This window comes from Lepus europaeus, chromosome 10 (genome assembly GCF_033115175.1).
Source record: "Lepus europaeus isolate LE1 chromosome 10, mLepTim1.pri, whole genome shotgun sequence".
Lineage (NCBI taxonomy): Eukaryota > Metazoa > Chordata > Mammalia > Lagomorpha > Leporidae > Lepus > Lepus europaeus.
In genome coordinates, this window is record NC_084836.1 from 87,551,088 (window position 1) to 87,577,268 (window position 26,181).

The 26,181-nt window shown below is 43.3% G+C and overlaps 1 protein-coding gene across 2 annotated transcripts in view; it reads right to left on the minus strand.

Annotated features, from left to right (window-relative positions):
- Nucleotides 1-10,057: 10,057 nt before the first annotated feature.
- ISM1 (isthmin 1) overlaps nucleotides 10,058-26,181 on the minus strand; it is a 77,800-nt gene continuing 61,676 nt past the window's right edge. The window contains exons 4-7 of one of the 2 annotated variants that reach the window (XM_062202275.1): nucleotides 22,277-22,420; nucleotides 21,245-21,331; nucleotides 18,867-18,956; nucleotides 10,058-11,768 (exon numbers count right to left, since the gene is read on the minus strand). In XM_062202275.1, the coding sequence (XP_062058259.1) occupies nucleotides 11,251-11,768; nucleotides 18,867-18,956; nucleotides 21,245-21,331; nucleotides 22,277-22,420 (839 nt within the window). In that variant the 3' untranslated portion in view covers nucleotides 10,058-11,250. The remainder of the gene's footprint in view (nucleotides 11,769-18,866; nucleotides 18,957-21,244; nucleotides 21,332-22,276; nucleotides 22,421-26,181) is intronic. The other variant, XM_062202276.1, reaches the window with a different exon arrangement.

A 26,181-nucleotide genomic window follows, 5' to 3' on the forward strand; every position in this document is an offset into this window, starting at 1 on the left:
AATTTTGGTTCTATATGAATTTCAGTATTTTTTCCTGTCTCTGTGGAAATTTCATTGATACTCAATTTAGTCATATGGACATTTTTTACAATATACATTTTCCAACCCATTAATACAAGGTATATTTCCATTTATTTGTGTCTTCTTCAATTGCTTTCCTCAGTGTTTTATACAATTCAGTGTACATATCTTTTGCCTTCTTGGATAGTTGATTCGTTTTTAAAAAACAGATCTAGCTATTGAAAAGGCAGAGTTAGAGAGAGAGCAAGAGAGAGAGAGAAGGAGAGGTCGACCGATCAATCTTCCATCCTCTGTTTTGCTCTCCAAATGATTGCAACCACCAGGGCTAGGCCAGGCCAAAGCCAGGAACCAGAAGCCATGAGCCTTGTCTGGGTCTCCCATATGGGTGCATGGTCCCAAATTCTTGGGCCATGCTCCACTGCTTTCCTAGGCACATTAATAGGGAACTGGATCAGAAGTGTGGCAGCTGGGTTTTGAACTGCTACTCTAAATGGAAATATTTTCTTGATTTCTTTTTTGGACAGTTTTTGTTAGTGTGTAGAAATGGTACTGATTTTTTAATGTTGATTTTGTATACAGCACCTTTACTGAATTTGTTTATTAGTTCTAAAAAGTGTTTGGTAGAGTCTTTAGTGTTTTCCAAATAAGTATAGGATCATATTACCTACAAATAGGCAATTTAAATTCTTTTTTCCTATTTAGACACTTTTCTTGCTTGATTGTTCAGGTTAGGATTTCCAGGACTGTGTTGAATAGTAGTGGTAAGAGTGAGCCTCTTTGTCTTGTTCCTGATCTTAGATCTTTTAAATTTTCACCATTGAGTATGATATTGACTTTTGGGCTTGTCATACAAGATCTTTTTGTGCTGAAGTGCATTACTCTAGACCTAATTTATTCGGAGTTTTATTATGCAAGGTTGTTTAACTTTGTCACATATTATTTCTATGTTTATTGATGTATTGATATATTTTGTCTGTAATTCTGTAAGTAACTGTTGTTACAGAATTGTTAGCCTTCCTCTGCATAATTTAGTACTTTAATTATGTATGTCAGAGTTCAGACATGCCATCATCCTGAACTGTGTTTTTAAATGATTGAAATTGTAAAATAATTTATATACTGTCTTAGTTCAGACTATTGTGACAAAATTGCCATGGACTGATGGCTTATAGAAAACCAGAAGTTTATTTCTTGCAGTCATGGAGACTGAAAGTCTGAGATCAGAGTGCCAGCATGGTCATTTCTAGTGAGAGCCCTTTTCTGGGCTGCAGACTGCTGTCTTCTTGTTGTGTCCTTACGTGGCACAAAGAAGACGAGAGAGCTCCTGGGGTCCTTTGAATAGGGCACTAAATTCACGCATGTAGGCTCCACATTCATGATTGAATTACTTCTCCAAGGCCCCACCTCCCAATACCACAGACTCGAGGTTAGATATTCAACATTTGAATTTTGGGAGACACAAACATTCAGTCAATGCCCATTTGCAATTTTGTCTTTTACACATTTTTGAGAGATGCTTTTATAATGATATGTATTGTCCTAGAACATTTGGTTTAATGGATGGACAGTATTATGTTATGAACAAAGCATGGTTTTTTTGTCCCTTTAACTGTTGGTGGAAAATTTAATTGTTTCCATTTGTTGTTAATGGAAAAAGAAGAAAGAAAGGCCTCCAGGAGTGAAATTGGTGGATCCTACTATGTGACAGCTTCTACTGTACAAGGAGTAATCTAATTATTAATCACAGTCTTATCACACTGCATGTTACCTATTACAGTATTCCAAACATCTGAGTTGCATTTGAGTCACATAGCAGTATGATCACCTCAGAGGGACATTCACGTATGACAGAGTTCTTGTCAGTTCCGTTCTGTGTGTCCAGCACGCAGTATGGTGGACAAGACAGGCACGTAGTGCTCAAGACATACATAGTGACTTCAATATGAAGACTGAAAAGGCCAACGAGCAGAATGGTCAGGGAAGACTCAGTGAAGAGGGCTGCATCAAGATTGATCAAAGAAGTGAAACCTTCAAACTCCTAGACAAAGCATCGATAAGTACAATTGCTTTGGAAAATTATTGGGCAGTACCTACTAATGATGTACTTGCCTTGTGCCTTACTAATTCCACTCCAAATAGAAATGTGTATAGATGAACACCCAAAGACAAACCCTGGAATGTTTATATTTAGAAAGTCTCCAAGCTGAAAACCACCCAAATACCCATTCATGGGGACCTTGCTAAATAAAAATGTGGTATATACACAAATTGACTAGACAGCCGTGAGAATTAATGATCTATTCCTGCAAGCAACAGTGAAGAAGAATCTCATAATATCATGTTGAGAAAAAGCTGTTAAATCTCAAGAAGTATATGCTTTTATGATTCTATTTAGTTGAAGTCCAAAGTCAAGCAAGACAAATTTGATATAAGTGTCATGATACTGATTATTCTTGGTGAAGAGTAGGTACCAACAGGAAGGGGGCAAGAGAGTGCTGGTAATGTCTTATTTATTTACAAGTCATGTGCCACAGAATGATGTCTCCTTCATTTAATGTCAGATTGCATATACGACTGTCGTTCCATAAAATTTTAATGGAGCTGAAATATTTCTACTCCTAATGACATGATAGCAATTGTAATGTCATAACATAATACGTTACTCATGTGTTTCTGGTGATGCTGGTATAAGTGAACCAATTTGTTGCCAGTCATATAGAAGTATAATGATATTAACTGGTTTTTATTATACTCTGATTTACTTGAAAAAAAAAAAAGCTTATGTAAAATGGTATGCTGTGTGATATAGTGTGATGCTGGCATCAAGAAGCCATGTGGAGAGACCTACAGTATCAAGTTTGTGTAACTACATTCTGTTATATTCACATGACAAAATCAGCAATTAATGAAGTTTTCAGAATGTATCCCTGTCATTAATGGACATACAACTGTACTTTGTAGTGAGATAAAATTTACGTATGAGGAAATTTCCTTTAAAATTGCCTAGTTTAATGAATTTTGAACAAAATATTCAAAATATAGAACATTTCTCTCACCCCAAAGTTCTCTTTGATAAGCCTTATGTTCCACTTCTTGATCTTTGTCATGAATGTGGTTACATGAGCGTGTTCTCTTGGTGCAAATTCATTGAGCTACACACTTGTAACACATATGCACTTATAACACATATGCCCTTTTCTGAGTTTGTGTCTACTTCAATAAAATGTTCAAAGAGTATGCTTGAAAATTTTTGGCCCAATAGATGGCCAATTGGCTATAAAATGTGCAGGAGAGGGGTGGGAGATGAGCTGTGAGGTGGGTGACTAGCATAGTGTGGTATCCAAACAGCAGAGAAGGTGGAAGAGGAACCAAGTTTGCCAGGTCTATGTCAAGCTTTACCTTTCTGCATTCATTGCTAGCTAGTGGTGTGAACCAGCCTTTATTATCCCAGCACTTTCCTTACCTACCTCACTTCACCATATCCCAGAGGAGGGAACACCCATGAGACACTCAGTGGTTCTTAGCCATGGAGCAGGTGATTTTGGCCTCCACTTACTTGAATACCAAAGTAAGGACCCTAAAATGTTCTTGACAGAAAGTCCTGCCCTCAGTAGCACTAGCATAGAATACCCCACTTTCTTTTGATTCAAGGACTCTGAAACTTTAGACCTTGGGAAACCCCTTCTGGGTCTTTACTGGGCAACTGAGCAGCCCTGCGGGGGGCAGTCTGAAGAGGTGTGAATCTTTTCTGACTTCCCTTTTCAAAGACATCACCTGGCTTATGCTCTCGGTAATGTTAATGACTCCTTTCAGTGGCTCCCAAGAGAATTTCATTTCTTTGAAAAGAGGTTTTTTTTTTTTTTTTTTTTTTTTTTTTTTGCTGCTCCCTCATCCCCTTTCTCCTCCATTTGCTGAGCTGTCCAAAGGTAGAACAAAAAGCTCAAAACATAAATAGATGAACAAACAAACCGTAAAAGTATCATGAAACCAAGTGTAGAGGAGAATAAAGGAGGAGACAACTAGACAAAGTGAAACTGGGAGTCCAGTGGTATAAAAATGCAAGCAGCTTGTTAAGATCCACTACTGTTCCCTTACGCCAACGAATGAAAGGCATACTTCATTTAGTCTGTTCCCTTCCACAGCACATGAACCTAAGATTTAGCCATGACCTTTGTGAAAAGTAAACTTAACTGCGTAGAAAAAAGCATTCTTTTTTCTGTTTTGAAAGCCAGACTTGAAATTTTTATATCCTTTGAGTCATATTCTTGAATCAACTGCCTGATTAATTCAAGAAATGTTACTCTCCCAATTCAAACATGACATTTTGAAAGTCATCCATGAATTACATGCTTCAAGAATGAAAGGGTTTTCTGTGCCATTTAAAAGAATTTTTTTTTTCATTTTGGGGCAGTCATGATTATCTATAAGGGCATATTTATTACTCCCAGAACAGATAGAAAATTAGCAAAGTCATAAAATTCTTACCCAGCTTTGCTATTGCAGCTGTGTCTCAATCCTGTTTCCCACCAATTTCTTTGCCACTAAAATGGTTAAGGATGATGTTATTCTTGCCATTACAGGCAAGACACTGATCTTTGTATGTTGGGTTTCCAAGTCTCTACATGGAGATCTAAAATCCAACCAAACATGAAAAAAAGAAAAAAAAAGTTAAAAAAAAAAAAGAAAAAGAAAAACCAAACCAAACAAACAAACAAAATAATAGTAATAATAATAAAAGATCAAAAGCTGTATCTAAGCTTTGTCCTTCTGCTGGGGTTCAACAAAGAATTACTAATCTCATAAATTTGTTCCAGAAAATCTTACCTTCTGATTCCAGAAAATGTCCCTCTATTTCTGATCCTTTATGGTAAACCCATTCTAAACCTCAGAAAAGCAAGTGGCTGTAAATACTGTGCCTTAATTTACACTACTGTATGCAGGACCTGTACACAAGGATGTATGTTTCTGTATATGCCCACCTAGTAATTACTAACACAAGCCTTTAATTTGTCTGAAATTGTGCAGGCATAATGGTGAGGACCCACACACTTTTCCATTGGAAATTGTAAATGCACGACAAAGAGGCAACCCTACCCTTACCCCCTCCCCTCCCATACTTCCTGCGAAGCTTGTTCATAACTCTTCTTATGTTAGTGCAAAACTGATGCTGTTGGAGGACTTCTTGCATCACTTGCTGAGCTGTTTTGAGCACTTCCACTCAAAGTGTACTCCTTGGAGCAGTACTGGTTTATAGTTAGTCAGGAAACAAATTCTAAAATCAAGAAAAAGTATTTAAAACTGTTAGAGGCATTTGGTAAAGTAATTTTCTATTTGTTGAGTTTAATCATAAAAACTGTGGCTTTATTTTTATTTTGTAAAAAATGATATTAGGAAACTTCGGAAAGTTCACGGAAAAACAGAATTGATAGTAAGTTTATTTTGGTGCAAAAAATTTGAAACCCATTCACAACTTTTTCATAGTACGAGCCATGAACTTTTCGAGGATCCTTTGTATTAAAGTCTGGCAGAGTTCCTATCTCTCACCAGAATGAGATTGATTTTCCTTTTTTGGTAGATCTGTCACCTGTAGTAAAACTGCATTTTCAAATGCATTTTGACAGTAACAGTAAGCTCACATTTGAATAGCACTTAATAAGTATTAAAGCATGAAGTGACTTCTTGGTTTGGGATCTCCCTGAAGCACACCCTGAAAGAAGTTTTTGAGCAAGTAGCTTATTTGGGAGATTCTTAGAGCAAACTCCAGTGGAAAGGGAACAAAATCAATAAAGTGTGTGTTCCCAAACAGGTGACCACCAAGAGTGCCTGGAGCTCATTTCAACTGGGCTGGTAAATGGTAAAAAAATATGCTTTAGAGTTGTGTCCCTTGTGGGGTGAGGGAGCTGGGGTATTCACTCACCAAGTGCCTGTCAATTATTCAGTAATCCTGGGGAAGGGGCAGTGTTAGCTCTCTGAAACTCCCAGTCTGTCTCTGTGCAAGTTGAGTGAACTGTCTCTAGAGAAAGACATCAGGCAAAGACTTGCAGGATCTGCCAGTACAAAGTTGGGCTGCTCTGAACCAATATGGAAAGTACCAAGGGGATGTCCAAAAGCATCTGCCACCAAGTAGGCAAAATAGGCAGTTTTATCCCAATTTATAGATAAGGAGACAGGTCCAGCTGGCACTGTTAACACACTGTGGAAGATGATAGAGGGGTAAGAAAGCCTTCTTATGTTGGCTACCTTGAGCTCACTACTTTGGGCACATTTTTGGCTGTCTTTCTTTCTGCCTGTGTAATCAGATGATGGGTGGGCTACCTCTGTGGCAGAAACTGTCTTGGTTCTCACACAGAAAGCTCTACTTTCTCAGCCCCCAACAGGATTCTGTTCCCCGCTCTCCCTTATAGAAGGGTGTGATGTATAGCAAGCTGTGGAGAGAGCAGATGTGATGAACAGCACTTTGCTACCTGGCTTATAAAAATCTTCATGCATCTTCTCCCCATTCTTTACCCTTTGAGCAAGCTGGACTAGAGATGTTCCCCAGGGCCATGTGCCGGGTCACACCTTGATGATAGCAGAACTATAACATAGGAGGAACCTGGTCTCTGGGTCATCACTTAAAGGCGGGCCACTTAACCAGAAAAGTACTCATTAGACTTGTTGTGTTAAGCCTTTGACTTTGTCAAAGGTTGTATATTACAGCAACTAGAATTAACTTAAATAACTCAATATCATACATTTGTGATCAAAAATTTTTATTTGTCTGAGGGCACTGAGTTGTGTCCTAAGCAGGTTAACTCACAGGTTGGATATCCATATCATATATCAGAGTACCTAAGTTTGAGTACTGCCTCCACTTCTGATTCAGCTTCTCGATAATGCACACCCAGGGAGGAAGCAGATGGTGGCTCAAGTACTTGGGTCCTGCCACCCATATGGGAAACTTGGATAAGTTCTTGGGTCCTGGATTTGGCCTGGCTGTTGCAGGCATTTGGGGAGTGAGCCATTAGATAGAAGATCTTACTGACTCTTTTTCTTTCACTGTTCCTTTCAATTAAAAAAATTGGCTTTCTATCTCTTACTTTATCTCAGATTATATACTTATTTACCTATCAGCTGATTACTTTCCAAAAGGAGCATGTTTGGTTTGAACAGTCTCGATCATGCACGGAGCGGATTATCTCTTAGAAATGTTGAACTCTGTGGCCCACACTAATCTAAACAAGGACTAGAATTTATAGGAAAAGGCAGGTCCTCTTTGGACAATTTGAACAAAGGCAGAGTGAGTCTCTGAACTGAGGGATTTTAGGAAGAGTTAGGAGAGGCATGGAGTCCAGAACTTGGTGATCAGAGTGAGAACTGGTTTCTACTAACCCTGCTGTTTACCAAGTGGAATGATGCTGGGTAAGTTAACCTTTTTTAGTTTCTTTTCAGCATCTGTAAAATTGGTATAATAATGCTGGCCTCCCATGGTATAGTGATTAGCACAGAGGCACAAAGTATGTGCTCAGAAAATGATTTCTAGTACAGTACTGATTCTTTGATCTTTAGACTTAGGATGGGGAATTCTACCCTTTTAGATACAAAGATGGAAATGCTTGGGAGACTATAATCATGGTAGACGAGTAGAGGAGAAAGTTATGCACTTCCTGGTCTCTTCCTCTCACGTCCCATGTGTAGCCACTAGAGGGCCTTGGCCATCTCTGCCTTAGTTGATGTGTTCAGATGGGGCCCTCAAGAGGCTCCGTGGATTATTAGAAAAAGAACACTTTGCAGAGAGGCAAAGGAACAAAACATTTGAAGAGAGACATGTGAGTAGCTCTCCAGGGTCACATTTACAGAGGCTGCACGTGAAACTGTATACATCTTGTGCTGCTGAGAGCAAAGTCTGCCCCTTAGCAACTGATCCACCATCCACTGAGGGAATTACCTGGTATTGCCTGGGGCCAACACAGGATCCTGATTTGAATGAGATGAGGTTTTCTTTGTCTTATTGGATACCTTGGGTGATGAAGATTTGATTTCTGAGGATGGCTTATTGGTTCCTGGGACTTTAGTACTGAAAATGAGCTTATCTTGATAGAGGCAGATCATGGTTCCGCCAATTTCCAGTGGTGTGGGGCCATGCCGACATTTATGGGAGATCAGGTGTATTCTCACTGGGCAGAAACAAGGAGTTCTCCCATGCCCCCCGTTAACTCTTCCTTCCACCTATATAAGCTCAAGACAGCAAAATCTGACATCAAAAGGCCGAGAGCCTGTAGAAAACATTGGTTTTATCAGACACTCTCAATGTGGTATGCAGGAGCTCAGTTCTCCATGAGATTCCGCACTAAATCTTTAACAAAACACTACCTTAGATATGGTTCCGTAACTCACCACTCTTACCTTGCTGCTCATTGCTCTACACATCCAAGTTTTCAGAAAAGTAGTTTTGTGTCTTTGTCTATAGTATTTTCTTACTCTGAATGCATTAACTTTTCCCCCATCTTTTCTGCTTTTATAACATACCACTCCTCCATTAGAACAACAGATACTGGGCTGGCGCCATGGCTCACTTGGTTAATCCTCCGCCTGCGACGCTGGCACCCCAGGTTCTAGTCCCGGTTGCTCCTCTTCCAGTCCAGCTCTCTGCTGTGGCCCGAGAGGGCAGTGGAGGATGGCCCAAGTGCTTAGGCCCCTGCACCCACATGGGAGACCAGGAAGAAGCACCTCGCTTCCGGCTTCAGGTTGGCACAGTGCCAGCCATAGCGGCCATTTTGGGAGTGAACCAACGGAAGGAAGACCTTTCTCTCTTCTCTTCTTGTTGTGTTATTAATTTTTAAAGAAATCATTGCAAATTTCCCTTTCTCTTCCACTTCCCTAAGACCCTTTCTTTTTGAACTCTCTCTCTCTCATTAACTCTATCTGTCAAAAACAACAACAACAAAAAGGAACAACAGATACTTCCCTAATTTCTGCTACTATTTTCCCAATGTATTTTGAACTTATGAGAGGGCCTCATTGAAATACATTTTTGTCTCTCCTTATCACTCAATTGCATGTCCTATTTGCATTATCTCTAGCCTCTCTTTGAATACTTGTCCTACCAGGGAAGACAATGCATTCCACTGGCAGCCAACTCTGTGGAGAAATAGATTTCTTGGGGTAATGGCAGTTTGAGTCTTAGTTACTCTGTTTGCAATCTAGCTTCCTGCTAGTGCATCCTGGGAGGCAGCAGAAGATGGCTGAAATGCTTGAGCCCCTAACACTTAAGTGGGAGACCCAGACTGAGTTCTAGGCTCTTGGCTTTGGGGTGGCCCAGTCCTGGCTGTCACAGGTATTTGGGGAGTGAACCAGCAGATGAAACAGTCTCTTTCTCTCTCTAAAGTAGATGAAAATAAATAGCCATATAAAAAAGAAAGATTAGTTTAACTGTTTTTAAAAACTGATCTGCTTTCATGGTATATAGACCCACTGAATATCTCTCTGCTAGTTCAGTTAATGAGAATAACGGTTCCATTATTAGAGATAGACCTTAATGTAAATTCCTGATGGGCAATACATTCCAGAATATAAATAATTCATTCTACAATGTAAACGATGAGAGCTTTTACATAGGAACAGGATTTTATCATGAGAACTTAAGAGTAGAGTCAGGAATATCAGACACCAAGAATATAAGGACACCCAAAATGGATTACAATAGAAAGAGCTCTGGGCTAAAAAATGAAAGGTGCGTCCAATGTGGTTTACATTTCCTGAGCTTTGGTTTTCTCATCTGGAAAAGAAATCAACTGTGTGTTGAGTAGTTCTACTTATTCCTACAACTGTGGAATTTTGTCTAGAAGTGGCCTTGGTCAGTTGGGCTGTCTTAAGCCTTTGCTCTGGGTTTGGCTCTCTTAGTTCTCAGTAGGCAAAAATCATGTGTGTGTTGATGAGCTTCAGCCTCTTGGTCAGGCAGATGCTCTTGGTGTCAAAGATGCTGTGTGCAACATTGTGTTAACCTGTGAAGCTGGTTAATCAAGGATGCAAGAACACATTTTATGATGACTTTATTTTATATATATAATATATATATTTATATATATTTCTCTTTTCCTGAAGTTTTGCAAGTGAGTTTGCATGAAAACCAACTCTTTATTCCCCTAAATTCCGCCCTTCAGAATCAGGTCATCTTACAATTGCCTGATGCACAAGACCCAATGACTCAATAAATACTTTACAAAAATAATGAAATTTTTCCCCTTTCTTAAAATATATATATAAAAATTAGGGTTTCCCAGACTTCAGCCCTTCCACCCCTTTTATATTTATTTACTGGGAATAAATTGGTGGAGAAAAAATTAAGATGGTATTAAAATAAGTGAAATGAAGTCCATATTCTTGTCTCATTTCTCTTTTTTTTTTTTTCTTTTACTTTTTCCTTTGGAAAAGTGCTACTCCTTGTTTTTTATGTCTGAACTTCCTGCAGTCTTCTGAACCTACCAAGCAGAAATTCTACTCTTTGGGGGCATTTTAGTGAAATCAGAGAATTCGGTTAGTATTGGCCTTTTATTTTAAAGCCTATTTAAAACCAGGCCTCAGATTTGCTATTAAAAATATCCCCAACTGCTACCCAATCTGAGGCAAGGGAATTTTGGCATCTGCAACTCCAGCAAGGTGCCTTAGGACTAAAAAACCTTTGGTTTAAAGTGGGTGTTTTCTTGTTGCATTATTTATTTTTAAAGAAATCATTTAAAATTTCCCTTTCTCTTCCACTTCCCTAAGCCCCTTTCTTTTCGAACTCTCACAGAAGTGACGAGTTTCACAAGGACAACTCCAGAGAAAAGGTTAAGCTTAAGTCACATCATTCGTGTTAAATAAGTTATATAGAAAGACTGCTCATAACGTTTCCAACTTGAGTCTCTCTCTCCCTTCGCTTCTCTGGGAAACACCGGATCCTGGGGTGTGACCTGAATCACACCCACTGTGGCTTCCCGGTTTCTTCCTCAGGCCTCTCTGTCCTCCCAGCCTCCTGCCCACACGCCCCCGGGAGGGGTAAGACTTCGAGGAGGTCTGTAGGCACTGTACATGGCAAGGATGGCTTCAGGGCCGGCGCACACCCCTAGTGTGATTTATAAAAAATACTCGTGTAGTATATACAGATATACACACAGGCGGATAGGAAGGACCGGGTGCCAGCCGGCGGATCAGTGCAAAGCGTTTGTCACAAAACCAAAGGCAGCATCTCTCCGCCTCTGCCCCGTCTCGTTAATACTCCCTGGCCTCTTGGAACTGTTTGATGTAGTCCTCATCCGAGGGGCTCTCTGCGCACTTCTGCCCGTTGTTGGGCGGCCGCGCCTCGTTGTACCTGCTCCAGTCGCCCTTGCAGATGATCCAGGGCAGGACGTCCACTTTGTAGTGGAGTTCTGCGGAGAACTCGGTGCTTATGAGGTTGGGCGTGCCGGCCCCTTTGCCCCGGGTGATGAGCTGCATGTTGTCACCATAGCAACAGTGCTGGGCAGCCAGCGTGGTGCTCTCAAGGGACAGCATGGAGCGGATGCAGTACCGGGCTGTGGGCTTGTAGATCTCCAGCTTCTCCTTGGGCCCGCTGGCGTCCTTCCAGCGGAAGTCCTTGCGCTTGATGTGGTCGAAGATGTCGGCTGTGCTGTAGGCCACCTCCGTGGGGTAGGAGCAGGGGCAGCTGGGCAGGTCATTGATCACCTTGTGCATGTATTTCTTTAAGAACTCGCTTTTGCAGCTCATCCATCGCTCACAACTGTCTGTGTCTGAAAAAGGTCGCAGAGAAAATATTTTACCACAATGCAATGCAAAGCCAGGCTTGCAGGATGACAGTGAAGTCAACAACTCCCCCCTAGAGGCAGGGACCCTGTGGGCACCCAGAGCCACAAGGCATGGATGGCCGTTCTCACCTCCCTGGAGTTTTAAGAATTGCATTTTTTATAAGACTCTCCTGCCTCAGTAAACACAAAGGTATACTTCAAAAGGTTTGTGGAAAATGGAATTAAAAGAAAAAGATGTTTATTTTGGTGCAAAGTTTTTAAAAGTCCGAACTTCAAAAAGTTCATGGAAAATGTATATTATGAAACAAACTATGCATAAATTTCAAATTTTTAAACATTTATTTGACAGAGTTCTAGACAGTGAGAAAGAGAGACAAGAGAGAAAGGTCTTCCTTCCGTTGGTTCACTCCCCAATGGCCGCCATGGCCGGCACTGTACCGATCCGAAGTCAGGAGCCAGGTGCTTCTTCCTGGTCTCCCATGCGGGTACAGGGGCCCAAGCACTTGGGCCATCCTTCACTGCCCTCCTGGGCCACAGCAGAGAGCTGGACTGAAAGAGGAACAACCGGGACTAGAACCGGCCCCCATATGGGATGCTGGTGCTGCAATGTGGAGGATTAACTAAGTGAGCCATGGTGCCAGCCCTCAAAAGTTTTGTACCAAAATAAATATATCTTTTAATTTCGTTTTTGGAAGTACCATCATATTACAAAAAATTCTCAGACATATGGGAAAGAGAACGTATCATAATGATTACACACATTTCATCACCTTAATTTAATTATAACTATATTTGCTTCTTTTTTTTATTTTAAGAAAATATATAATATTATCCCTACATTTTTCAGGCACCTAGAACACACACACACACACACACAGATATTTCCTAGATAATGACAACCACAATATCAACTCTAACAAAGTTAAGGGTACTTCTGAGGACTGCTTTCACTCCCTTCTCCACATAAGTGGTGATGTGACAGAAAAGGCCTCAAAAGGATATTTGAGGACTAAGGTTTATTTTTGCCACTCATTGACTGGTTTAAAAGGGGCTAGTCCCCCAACATTGTAACTCTAAGCATGTAGCAATCATTGTTTGAGGGTACTTCAAAATGTTTGCAAGAAAATGGAATTAAAAGACATGTTTAATTTGGTGACTTTCTTTGAAATCGATGGTTTTCAATAGTATGCATTTTACAAAAACTTTTTGAAGATACTTCATATGCAAATTTCTATGATAAAATGTGTGAGAGAGGAGGGAGTTGGTGTCATTCACTTTTAGGGAGCTTAATATTTAGGCCAGAGTCCAGTAACCTGTAGCCTTGGGTCAGAACCTACCTCCAGATGTGTTGTGTTTAGCTCTTGTAGTATTAAAAATATTGATTAGTCATTAATATGTAAGACTTGGTGACAGCAATTATAAATGTGTATTCCTGGTTTCATTTGAAAAATCCAAAGATGTATCCAGGCTGGTCCTGCATTGCCCCAGAAGAACAGCTGCTCCCATAAACAGGTGAATGGTGACCTTTTTTGGACAGAGCAGGAGGTCTCTAGTTCTGCACAGACTATGCCAACTCCTTCACTCATGGGCATGTTCTTGGTCCCTAAGTCATCCAAGTCTGGGACCTCCAGTTTAGTGACTGTCTTAGTTTGGGTTCTCCAGATGGAGCCAAAGAGTCCAGAGAAAATGGTTCTTAGGGAGGTGATTCCAGGACAGAGCAGGGGAGTGGGCAAGTGGATGGGGAAAGGAGGGCAGCGCATATAGTGTGTGGATCAAACAGGTAACCACTGCAAGGAACTGGTGGTGTTGGATCCCACTGGGACCAGGAAGAATGTGCAGAGAATATGACTCAGCATTTTCCCATCCAATGATGAAGTCAAACCTTACCCAATCCCAAGACTGTGATCATAGAAAGTAGTCAAGATTAAGAAGCCGCTGCCCACTTTGCATTCTGGACAAGGGCTGTCTGCAAAGAACTTCTTTCCCCCATAGGACTTAGTTAAGACGCACAGACAGCCCCCTTGTTACCTGTGACAAAGTCAGGTACAAACCTTCCAAATTCCCTTTCTTTGCCTCATAAGTGATTAGCTGAATTCCTTGTCACCACTGGTTAGTCAGAAAGAAATGCATCTCAGCCAAGCTTGGATTAAAGCTCTCCACCTCCCTCAAGCCCTGTACTCTGGCTCCTCCCCAGCCAGGCCAGCACACAGCCTCTCTTTAGGGATACCTTCTGGAAAACAGGTTGGCCTCAGGGTAAAACATCCTCTGATCTATTTTCCAATCTCAACACCCTTTCATCCCACTTCACTGGTGGCTGTTTTTCTAGCTCTATTTACTCCTCATGAGAAGGAAACCCTCTGTGTCTAACCCCTGACAAGCTTGAAGACCGCACAGTCAGAGCCTTCTCCTTACTGCAATAATAGGGGAATAATATCTCCTCTTGTTTTCAGTAATCCTGAAAATATGGCCTCTCCTTACTAAGTCCACGCTTTTTATTTGATAGGGATCTGGGTAGTTCTCTACCAGTTTCCTTCAGCCACTGAAGGAAATCAACGGCTGTTCATGGTGGGGCACTGCCCGAGGAGGGACTCCTCTGTAATAGGCCACCTTGTCTTGGGTCCCTGGTTGGCACAGCTGAGACTTTCTCAGGGGTACCTAAAGCTCTTCCTTTCCAGTCCCCATTCCCTTCCTCTCTCCCTTTGTGGGAGTCAGTCTGAGAGCTCTCCCTGCTTGGTTTTTCTGCCTTCCTCTTTGTCCTCCCCAGGTGTTTCTTCAATAAATCTCTGGCATGCCTGATTCCATTTTGATATCTAGTATTCGGAGTACCCTAACTGCTACAGATTGCAAAGGCAGAGATGGGGGAAGGTTGCGGGAGGGAACCCCAGGCAAGTACTGATTGTACAAAGTAAGCTTGGGCAGAAAAATATAGAGTGGAGATGTCTGGGCGAGGGATATGTTCCTTTTCAGTGGGGCAAAAGGTATAGGAAAATAAGATGGCTGGTGTCAGATCATGAAGGTCTTGTTCAGTGTAGGTTTGTTCAGAAGGTACCAGGGAGCCACTGAAAGTTTGTGAGTGATAGTGAGCTAGTGACTGAATTATACAGTAAGAAAATGAATCCAAGCACTGATATGAAAGGTGAGGGAAAAGCAGGTGGGATCCAGACAATCAGGAGTTTCAGAGCTGCCAGCCTTGATGGCTGATGGGCTTGGAATAAACAGAGAAAGTCATCAGTACCTGGGAGGTCAAAGGTGCAAATCAAACAGCCAGGATGAAGGGCAGTGTGGAAGTGGGCTCAGGGCTCTTGTCAGTGAAAAGAGGAGCAGAGGGAGGGGCTGTCTCTCATGAGCCAAGAGAGGCCTGGTGCAAAGTTGAGAGTGTGGCTTCTCACGCAAAGCTGCCTGGGATGGAAGCCCAATGTGACCCTGTGCTAAAATACCCTGTGTGTCAAATACCTTGTGCGCTTCAGGTTTCTCATCTCTAAATTGGACATGTCTCTCATGAAGCTGTGATGAAGATAAAGTGGGTAGGAAGGGTGGGAAACGCACAGACCAGTGTCCAGGATGCCATCAGCTGTGAATCCTTTTAGTCTTAAGTTCTATGAGTTCACAGCCATAGCCTCCTGACTGAGAGTCACCAAGAGATGAAAATCCCATCCAAGGACATGCCCACAGAGCCTGTGTAATCTCCTTTGGATGGCAAAGTTTCAGAAAAAAAAAAAAAAAATTCAGTGAGCTGCATTTTCCCCCCAGGATGAGCGGTCAGTATATTCATGTACCAACAGGTCATCCACTGACTTATTTTTACCTTTTTATTTATCAAAAATACATAGTGTTCAGTGTGGTGGGCATGTTCTAAATGCTTTCCATTTAATAACTCATTGAATTCTACAATACTTCTGTGAGGTAGGCGCACTCTTACTTCATACCATGTTACAGATCAGAAAACTGAGGCAATCTTAGGTTAAATAACTTGACCTTGTACAAAGCCTTTCCCATCTTCAGTTAGCCCTCCTATATCCTCATTATATGCCTCTTGCCCTAGAAGGTTGAGCTATGTGGATTGTATCAGCAGGTTCTTTGAGTTCTAGTTGGGTTGAACTAATGAGACATAGCCATAGGCCAGACAGATGGAGGAAAGTGAGGTCAGAATATTTATTTCTCTGTCTCCTCCCTCACTGTTGCAGGTTGGCTGGGCCCTTTGAGAGCGAGTTACTCTTTGGGCTCTGGTCACTACTCCTTTCCCTGGTCCTTTCAGGCCAAAAAGTAATAGGAGATCCTCACTATTACAACCCACATGGTAGGGTTCAGTACAATCCATTCTTGATTTTCATCCACGGTGGGCAAGTCATGGCTGAACCCCTTTGGAAGAAGCATGAGTTCTTCATTTTGTCACAGTCTCTACTGCTGTCTACTGCCCCACAATACTATAGCTGTTTCAGTGTCTTTCTTTTTATTTATGAAAGTGAGAGAAAAACTCTAATCTGCTGGCTCACTCCCCAGGTGCCCACAATGGCTGGAGCTGGGTCAGGGCCAATGCCAGGAGCCAGGAGCCAAGAATGCCACCTCGTGTCCCATATGAGTGACAGAAATCCAATTACTTGAGCCATCACCTCTGCCTTTTTGAGTCAGCATTAGCATGAAGCTAAAGTCAAGGGCAGGAGCTGGGAATGGACCCAGACCCTCTGATATGGGATGCAGGCATCTTAACCGCTAGACACTTCTGTTTCTGTTCATATGCTGCTGGCCCAGGTTTTTTTTTTTTCTTTCCTATTAGTATTTCCTTTTATTCCAGGCTGTTCTACTTAGATTCTTGCCTGACCCCTGAGTCAGTTGAGGAATATATCTGTTCAACAGTTAGTTCCCAACGGACTTGGGGAAGAAAAAGGACTTAGGACTCTCAGACGTTGGCTAAGGAGACAGGGCAGAAGTGGAGTGTCTAAGAAAAGATTTTTAGGTGGCAGAAAGAAATGCTGCAAGAAGGAATCCTACAGGGTCGGCGCCATGGCTCACTTGGTTAATCCTCTGTCTGTGGTGCTGGCATCCCATATGGGTGCCAGGTTCTAGTCCCAGCTGCTCCTCTTCCACTCCAGCTCTCTGCTGTGGCCCAGGAGGGCAGTGGAGGATGGCCCAAGTGCGTGGGCCCTTGCACCCTCATGGGAGACCAGGAAGAAGCACCTGGCTCCTGGCTTTGGATCGGCGCAGCGTGGGCTGTAGTGGCCATTTGGGGGAGTGAACCAATGGAAGGAAGACTTTTCTCTCTGTCTCTCTCTCTCTATTTTTTTTTTTTTTAAGATTTATTTTATTTGAAAGACAGAGTTATAGAGAGGTAGAGACAGAGAGAGAGGTCTGGTTCACTCCCCAGATGGCCGCAACGGCCGGAGCAGCACCGATCCGAAGCCAGGAGCCAGGAGCTTCTTCCAGGTCTCCCACATGGGTGCAGGGGCCCAAGGACTTATGCCATCTTCTATTGCTATCCCAGGCCATAGCCGAGAGCTGGATTGGAAGAGGAGCAGCCAGGACTAGAACTGGCGCCCATATGGGATGCCGACGCTTCAGGCCAGGGCTTTAACCCGCTGCACAGCAGCACTGGCCCCTCTCTGTCTCTCTGTCTCTGTCTCCGTCTCTCTCTCTCTCACTCTCTGTAACTCTACCTGTCAAATAATAATAAAAAAAAAGATGGAATCCTACCCTTTGACAATATAGAATTAAATTCAAAAGTACATGAAGCTGTTTTTAAAAAGCAAGCTTGCATCTGGGTAGTCATTTTTTGGTTTTGTCTGATCTGTGTACTATGCTGTTTTCACTGGATTTGTATTTTTCTGGCAGTTAAGTAGCAGAGCATATCAAAGGTTTATGGAAAATTCTTGAGGGGAAGGAGATGTAGAATATTGAGAAAATTATCTTTTTTCCTTCCTTTCTTCCCTCTATTAAAGGACTGATTTTATTTTTTATTTTTTATTTATTTATTTATTTATTTATTTATTTTGACAGGCAGAGTGGACAGTGAGAGAGAGACAGAGAGAAAGGTCTTCCTTTGCCGTTGGTTCACCCTCCAATGGCCGCTGCGGTAGGCGCGCTGCGGCCAGCGCACCGCGCTGATCCGATGGCAGGAGCCAGGTACTTATCCTGGTCTCCCATGTTGTGCAGGGCCCAAGGACTTGGGCCATCCTCCACTGCACTCCCTGGCCACAGCAGAGAGCTGGCCTGGAAGAGGGGCAACCGGGACAGGATCGGTGCCCCGACTGGGACTAGAACCTGGTGTGCTGGCGCCGCAAGGCGGAGGATTAGCCTAGTGAGCCGCGGCGCTGGCCTGATTTTATTTTTTAAGTTTTGCTTTAATTGGTTGCTTTGAAAGGCAGCTTGGCAGAGAGAGGGGGAGACACAGAGAGAGAGAGAGAGAGGGGGGGGGGGGGAGGAGAGAGAGAGAGAAGGAGGGAGAGAGGGAGAGAGAGAGCACAAGAGAGATCTTTAATCTGCTGGGTTTACTCCCTGAATGGCCACATCAGCTTGGGCTGTGCCAGGCCAAACCCAGGAGCCAGGAACTCCAACTGAGTCTCCCACATGGGTGGCTGGGACCCAAATACTTGAGCCATCATCTACTGGTTCCCAGGAGCATTAGCAGGGGGCTGAATCAGAAGCAGAGTAGCTGAGACTTGACGTGGCATTCCAATAGAACATGCAGGTGTCCCAAGGGCCAACTTAATCCGCTGCACCACAATGCCTACCCAGAGAACTTATTTTAGTGAGGACACTTGGTGTAGGCTGAGTGAGAACAGATTCTAGGGAGTTTGGGCCCCTCCTATGGTTGGATTCTGTAGTAAGGGAAGACAGTAGTCCTACTTGCCCCCTTGCAGGGGAGGCTGTGTGGCAAGCAGGGTGCTCACAGACACGCCACATGGCTCAGTTTGTGCAAGAGTACAGGCCTGCTTTCTCTTACTTGGAGTATATTCAGTGAGCAAGAAATACGCTGGGAGAACTGGGCCTCAGAAGAGGAAAATGAAATGCCTCATGGATCCAAGGATGGCATTGCAAAGGAATCTCCAAAGCACTAAATCAATATTTGTATATATAAAAAAATCTTACCAACTTCAAACAGTTTGGTGGCATTAAACTCCTCGCTTCCCGCAAGCAGACTCACTTCAGTGGCAGCTGTCCTGAAAGTGTCTTCAATTCCTAAACACAGACAAGAGCTCATTTTTCCCCAGCTATATGGAAAAAGTTACCCCTCTCCCCAAATAAAAAAACAAATACACCTGAACAAAGCCTTTTTTGTATCCATTGCTACTCATGGGCAGTAACTCGCCAACAGGGGAAGCAGTAAAAAGCAGGTAGCAGCATGTAAAATATATTAAAACCCCAGATACCATTTGCAGCATGAAATCAGATCCAAATGTGCCCAAATGTCTCCTAAGGATCTCACCCCCATGGGCCAGGGATGGAGTTTTATGCGCTGGGGTGGGAGAGGCGGGGCACACAATCAGAATGGCTGTCTGGTGGCATCAGGTTGACAAACTGAACTACAGGCAGTAGAGTGTTGTGGTTAACACCATGCCTCTAGGGACTGCCTGCCTGGTTCACCTCATTATTAGCCAGGTGATGCAAGGCAGTCAACTGCTCTGTGCCTCAGTCTTCACATCTGTACAATGAGAGACAACTAAATGCTCCACATCAGTGGGTTGAAAGAATTAATGAGTTATATGTAAAGAAAGATCTTAGAGCAGTAGCTGGTCAGTGTTAGTGCTTTTCTTTTCAGTATCTGTGTAGCTCATTTTGAAGATGCCAAAGACCAGATATCTGATATTCCAGGACTTTCAGTGCGGTTTATGGTGCTTCTGAGAGAATAAGCTGGGATTCTCCTTACTTGCTCTAAGGAATTGAGCCCAGCCTTCTTTATACTTCTTGCCGCTGCCACCAACTCCCAAACTACTAGCCCCAAGCAGGCTTCCTTTGCCAACAGGAATCCAGTGCAGGATAAAGCAGTAAGAAGAGGGAGGGATGGAGACCTGGAGCATTTGTTGGCTTCCCTGCTGGACATATCTTGACCTTCCCGATGTTTCTGTGAGGCCCCCTCAGGCTTATTGGTGGGAGATACGCAGGAGATAAGCTTTCACAGTGTAACACTGCCAGGCCAGGGAGACCTTGTCTGCTCTGTGGTTCCTTTCAGTAAGGTCGAGAATTAGCAAACCAAATAAGCAAAGAGATTCCTGAAAAAAGGAAAGACCTCATGTTCCAATAGAGACTGAAAAGCTGGGAGAGTCAGAAGCTGTAGAACAGATGGAAGGAAGTTAAGGACAGATGAGAGGAGAACGTATGAACAGGGATGTTGGCCACATTGCTCTCAGCAGCGATAGGAAATAAGGAGGGAATATTTAGAAAGGCAGCAGGGATGAGCCTTCCCCTGACAAGATACCCACATCTTCCACTTTGTATCTAGATGCCAGCTCTTGAAGAGAACACAGCTGGAAAGCCCCTAAACGCTGACGTTATATGCTGTCTGTACCCATGTGTGGTCAAGCCCCACACCGTTATTCCCAGTGGAGGCAGAAGAATTTAACATGAACTCTGGGGCCGGTGCTGTGGTGCAGCAGGTTAAAGCCCTGGCTTGAAGCGTCGGCTTCCCATATGGGCGCCAGTTCTAGTCCTGGCTGCTCCACTTCCGATCCAGCTCTCTGCTATGGCCTGGGATAGCAGTAGAAGATGGCATAAGTCCTTGGGCCCCTGCACCCGCATAGGGGACCAGGAGGAGCTTCCTGGCTTCTGGCTTCAGATCGGTGCTGCTCTGGTGCCATCTGGGGAGTGAACCATTGGATGGAAGACCTCTCTCTATCTCTACCTCTCTCTGTAACTCTTTCAAATAAATAAAATAAATCTTAAAAAAAAAAAAAAAAAGAACATGAACTCTGGACTCAGTCTGCCTGGATCCAAATCCCACGTTGGTCACTGGCTGCTGGCCCTGTGCATCAGTTTCCACATATGTTGAATGGGTACAATAATAATTGTCAGCCCATTTCACGAGGCTATAGTGAGGACTAAATGATGTGATGGTATGATATACATACAAATCTTAGGAATTTTGCTTGAAACATGAGTACTTCAAGAATCTTGGTCATTTTTTCATCCTTATCTCCATTTTCTTTTGCTTCATGTTCCTATCTTCATCATTGTCTTCATCTTTCTCTTCATAGTCTCATTCTCTTCCTTCATTCTCTCCCTACTTCTCCTCTCTCCTCTTACTCTCATTATTAATTGGTTCATTTCTGCTCATTCAAATCGCACCCACCATACTTCCAGCTTAGCTGATTATGACGAGCATGGAAAAAGATCACAGGAAGCGTCTTGATGGCTGCTCTGTTTCTTTAAATTCCATGCACATGGCTGATGTGGAGCCAGAACCACCGCTCTCTACATTTCAGCCCCATTTTTACACACACTTGTTTGTTAATAGACACATTAATACCAACCCAATCCTTCCTCTATCTCTGACCCTTCCTCTCTCTCTTTCCACTTCTTTTTTTGTTCCAAGTATTTCTGGTTTGCAAGCAGCGTGTCTAGAAGGAGAAAAAGGAAGTTTGGAGTATGGGGATAATTTTTTTTTTTTTGGTCTTTTATATTTCTTTCAGATGAAGCCATCTGGAATGTGTGGTTTCTTTCAAGGGCCTGAGATATTGTTTTAGGCTGGTGTTCTACCTGGCAGTGGGGGCTGCACAGTAAAACTATAAATCAGGAGTTGGTAAGGTTTCTTTTTCACAGGGTCATAGAATACGTGTTTTGGTGGGTCATATATAGTCTTTGGTCACTCCTTTTATCTTCTTCCTCCCTCCTCCTCCCCTTCCTCCACCTCATCCTCCTCCCTGTTTCCCTCCTTCCCCTCTTACTCTTCACCATCCTTTAAGAGCATATGAATTGTGCAAAGCCAGGTCATAGGCTGCTCTTAGCCCACCGACCGCAGTGTGAGAACCACCGCTCTAGTGGGTCACAGTTATTGTTCATTTCCCAAATGATCTCTCACCAACTTTGCAATTAGTTTTAGTTTTTAAGCACTGGCCACACAGTATGATAAATAACTGCTAAGCTGCCCCAGTTTGCTGTCTCTGGAATCTTCCACAACTTTCAGATGTTACCAACAGGACCAACTGTGTGGTTTTTCTGCAGATGGCAATTATACCTCTGTCCTGGCTTCCTTATCAGACCATGAATGTTTGTCTTCTTGTGTCTCTTCAAGGCACACAAAAGATATCCCACATCAAAGGCCCACACAAACCAGAGTCCCTCTTTTGAATTAAATAAGTACAATGCAGCATTGTCCTTAAGGTCACCGTTGCTGCAACGGTGCATTCGAGTTAGAAAAGCCATCTTTTCATCCATTAGGCTTGTTAATTAATTACCTCTGGTCTTACTCTGGTCAGACATCTTAGGGCAATGGTCATCTTTAAAAAGATAACTACTATAAGATTTTAAATTCCCTTGAACTTGGCGCCACAGCATCAACTCACCTGGGCAGTTGGGACGGTCACAGGTCCTAGATTCCGTGGCGGTGCATGCGTAGCCACAAGATCGGGTCCGTTTCTGGTTGCCATTCCCGCACGTGACACTGCAGACAGACCAGAGACTCCAGTCACCCTCACCATCTGTGGAATCTGGAAGGGAGCCAGGAAGATGATCATCAATGTCACCGAAGAGTCCCCAGACATCCCTTGGCAAGCAGCTGTCTACTGCACTGCTCCTACTGGTGGAGGGGTCCAGATGCCAACTGGAGCTGAGACTTACTGCTCCAGAGTCCACTTAGGGCTCAGCTTTGTGACGGCAGGGAGGTTTGGGGCACTGTGGTCAGCAGCACATGGCCAGGACCTGACCCCTGGAAGATGCCCAGGAAATGTTGATTGGGCAGCATCCATCTGCAAAGCATGGGCTCATGGAATAATAATGCCAGGCAGTTTTCAAAGATAACCACCATCAGTTCCTTCCTCCTCTGTGTACTTATCTATTGTGACACACACATACAACACATAGACACGGGTGGTGGCAGAGCTAATCTATTCCCCCCTCTCTAGAATCTGGGCCTGCTTTGGCCCTAAGGCCTGCAGCTTCTGGTTTTTGCTCTAGAGAATCGAGCCACTGTGAAAGAAATTCAGGCTAAATCTATAAATTTTGAGGCAAAAGACCCGAGGACACTGGACACGTAAGCAAAGCCTTTTTGAACCTCCCAGCCCTTCCCAGTGGACAGCTGAATACAGCTGAAGCCTCAGGAGTGGAGATGCCCAGTGGTCCTGCTCAAATTCCCGAGCCACGGAATCATGAGGAATAATAAGCTGTTGTTGTTTTAAGCCGCCATGTTTGGGATGGTTTGTTATGAAGTGGTATTCACAGATGACTGATATATTAATGATAAAGCTAGAAATGTCCCTTGAGGTCAGTGCTCAACACCCATCCAAATAGAAATGAGCCCTCATTATATGCCAGGTGCAATTCTAGGGATGTGATATATTATTGAGTAAAACTTTCAAAGATCCCTGTCTTTGTGATGAGAGAGACAATAATCAATAAATATAAAGATGAGTAATTCATATAGTATTTCAGAAGTTGAAAAATGATGATGTGGAAAAAGGAAAAGTAGATTAGGCTGGGTGGCAGCAGCTGGGAGTGTGAGGGGTGCAGGAGAGGCTGGTACATTGTTAAGACTGACTTCCTCTTATCAGAAGTAAGGTCCTGGAGGGACTAGATGACTTGTCCAAGGTCATCTCATCAACAGAAAGGAAAGCCTGGCCTCTAGCTCTCGGCAGCTCCCTCTGCAGCACCTCCATTCACTTTGTCATCATTTCTCTTGGATAACTCAAACCTTCCAATAGCCTCGGGGCCTCTTCTGGTGCCAGGTGTGGAGCTACAGGCATGTGCCTTGCAGGGAAGGGGTACCCACTGTTCCTAACAGCTCGTGGGGATTGTTATTACATAGACCCAGCAAGAATGTCGTCCACACGTGTTTCTACCTGAACTGCAGGCCTCGTGCCAGCCGAGGCTGTTGTTTACATTGCTTTCACTCTGAACGCTCCTCAGGCAAACACAGGGTCACTCCGTCTCGTTGGCCCATTAAGCAGAATCAGAGTGCAGGTTGGGGGGACTTGGTGGCCCCTGGCATCTCAGCACCCCCAGCTACGGCCCCAGCATTGTGAGTGAGGCCATTTGAGGCCATTCAGCCCCAGTCTAACCAGCCAAGACCAGAACAGTCCAAACAGCCCACAGACCTGCTGGAGAGAACCCTTTGTTCTTTTGGGCCAATACATTTTGGGAGCGGTTTCTTAAGCAGCAAAAGCTGACTGTTACAGATACATCATAATATCCTTCCCAAAATATGCTCTCTTGGGGGCTGTAGACTCTGGGACCATCAAAAATTTATTATCCCAGTAAGTGGCTTTCTTCATGCCTTTAAGAGCTCACAAAGCCAGTTTGCTTCCAGCTTTTTTTATCTGGGTCCTCCAGAGTCAGGCACAGAACTCTTAAAAGCCCTGTGGCTAATCCTTTCTACTGATGCTCGCAATGACACGGAACAATCTCCTAAGAAGAGCATGTGTGTCAGCCACTGCCTGGAAGCCCCCAGAGGTAGAGACCCTCCTTTTGAACACTTCAGTTTGTTTAAGGGATTCAGGGGACAAAGCTTTGAGGGAAGAAGTCCTTTGTGCAACTATAAAGAAGCCTGTTGCCTTTTGCTCACCTGCATGAGTATATTGAATGTAGATTAAAAAAAAAAAAAAAAAAAAGGAGCAAGGAAGCAATGACAATCCCAAAGATAGATAACACAAGGACAGAGCAATGGGCTGAGAGTTGGATTGCAAAGATGTCATTTGGAATTTTAAAACAGAATTTTCCATCTAGAGGACACCAGAGTTTGTGAGCCAGTTAGAGTATCAGGACAACTAAAGTGATTTGGGTCTTTGACTTGGCTACGGGCAAACTTGTACCACTAATCCTACAAGATCGTGGATACCAATGATTGAAGTCCTGCTTTAAACAACTTTCTCTGTCTTTTAAGTCACTGTTTTAATTTCTACAATAACCCTGCAAGGTACGGGGAGAGATTCTCCTTGTATGGATAAGGAAACTGAGCTTCAGAGAGTTTAAGGTATTTGCCTGTGGTCACACCACTCAAATTCAGCCGAGCTGGGACCAGATCTGGGGTCTGTCTCCCTCCACATCCTGGTACCCCAGCAGCTGTGATTCTGGTCCAAGTTTTCCTACTCCTCTTCTCTAATACACCTCATTTATACAGCTTATATGGGCAAAAATATAACATCACAAAGAAAAACTCCTGAAAAATAATGACAGTGAAATCCTCTATCAACATAGGACCATGAGGGGAGAGAGGATTTCAAAGACCCAAGTCCTAACCCAGATACCAATAAGTGGTGCCCACCTTTCTTCATGATGCAGCTGTTCTGTGTGATTTGGGAAATGATCTATTACTATTAGATCGAATTTGTTTGGACTCTCTTTTGCCCTGAATTCCTGAAGAATCTTCAGAGGAGGTATTCAAACTGTACTATCTCAGGGATGTGTGTTTGGCCTAGCAGTTAAGACAATGGTTAGGATCTCCACATGCCATATTCGAATGCTGTCTTAGATTCCTGGCTCCAGCTTCCTACTACTGCACACTTTAGGAAGTAGCAGATGATGACTTAAGTAATTGAGTCCTTGCCACTGATGTGAGAGACCTGGATAGATTTTCCAGCCCCTGACTGGCCTGATCCAATACTGGCCATTGCTGCATTTGGGGGGTAAGCTACTGGATGGCAAGTCTATCTGTCTCTCTCTCTTTCTCACAAATAGAACTTTTCAAAAACATAGTATTGATGCCAGTTCAAGTGCTGGCTGCTCTACTGCTGATCTAGCTTTTTGCTAAAGAGCATGGAGAAGCTACAGAATATTGGGAGACCCAGTTGAAGCTCCTGGCTCCTGGGTTTTCCCTGGCTCAGCCCTGGCCACTGTGGCAATTTCAGGAGTGAAACCATGGATGGAATCAATCAATCATCCAATCAATCAATCTCTCTTTCTCTCTCTCTCTCTCTCTCTGTGTGTCCCTCTCTCTCTCTGTCTCTCCTTCTTTCTCTGTAATTCTGCTTTTCAAATGAATAAAATAAAATATTTTCTAAAAAAACCCACAATATTTCTACACATCCTTTCCATAGCTGAGTGGACTCAAGGCATCATGACAGTATGTTTCTATCATCATCCCAAATCAGGTCTGTCTTCTGAGTATGTTGTATAACTCATTCTACAGGTTCCATTAGATGCTATTTACTTCACCTTGGATTTTTAAAAACACTCTCTGCCATAAAAATTTAAATTCTTCAGAAATCTGACATTTGCATTCTCCACAAAGACCAGCTCCTGTGGCAGTTTCAGCCTG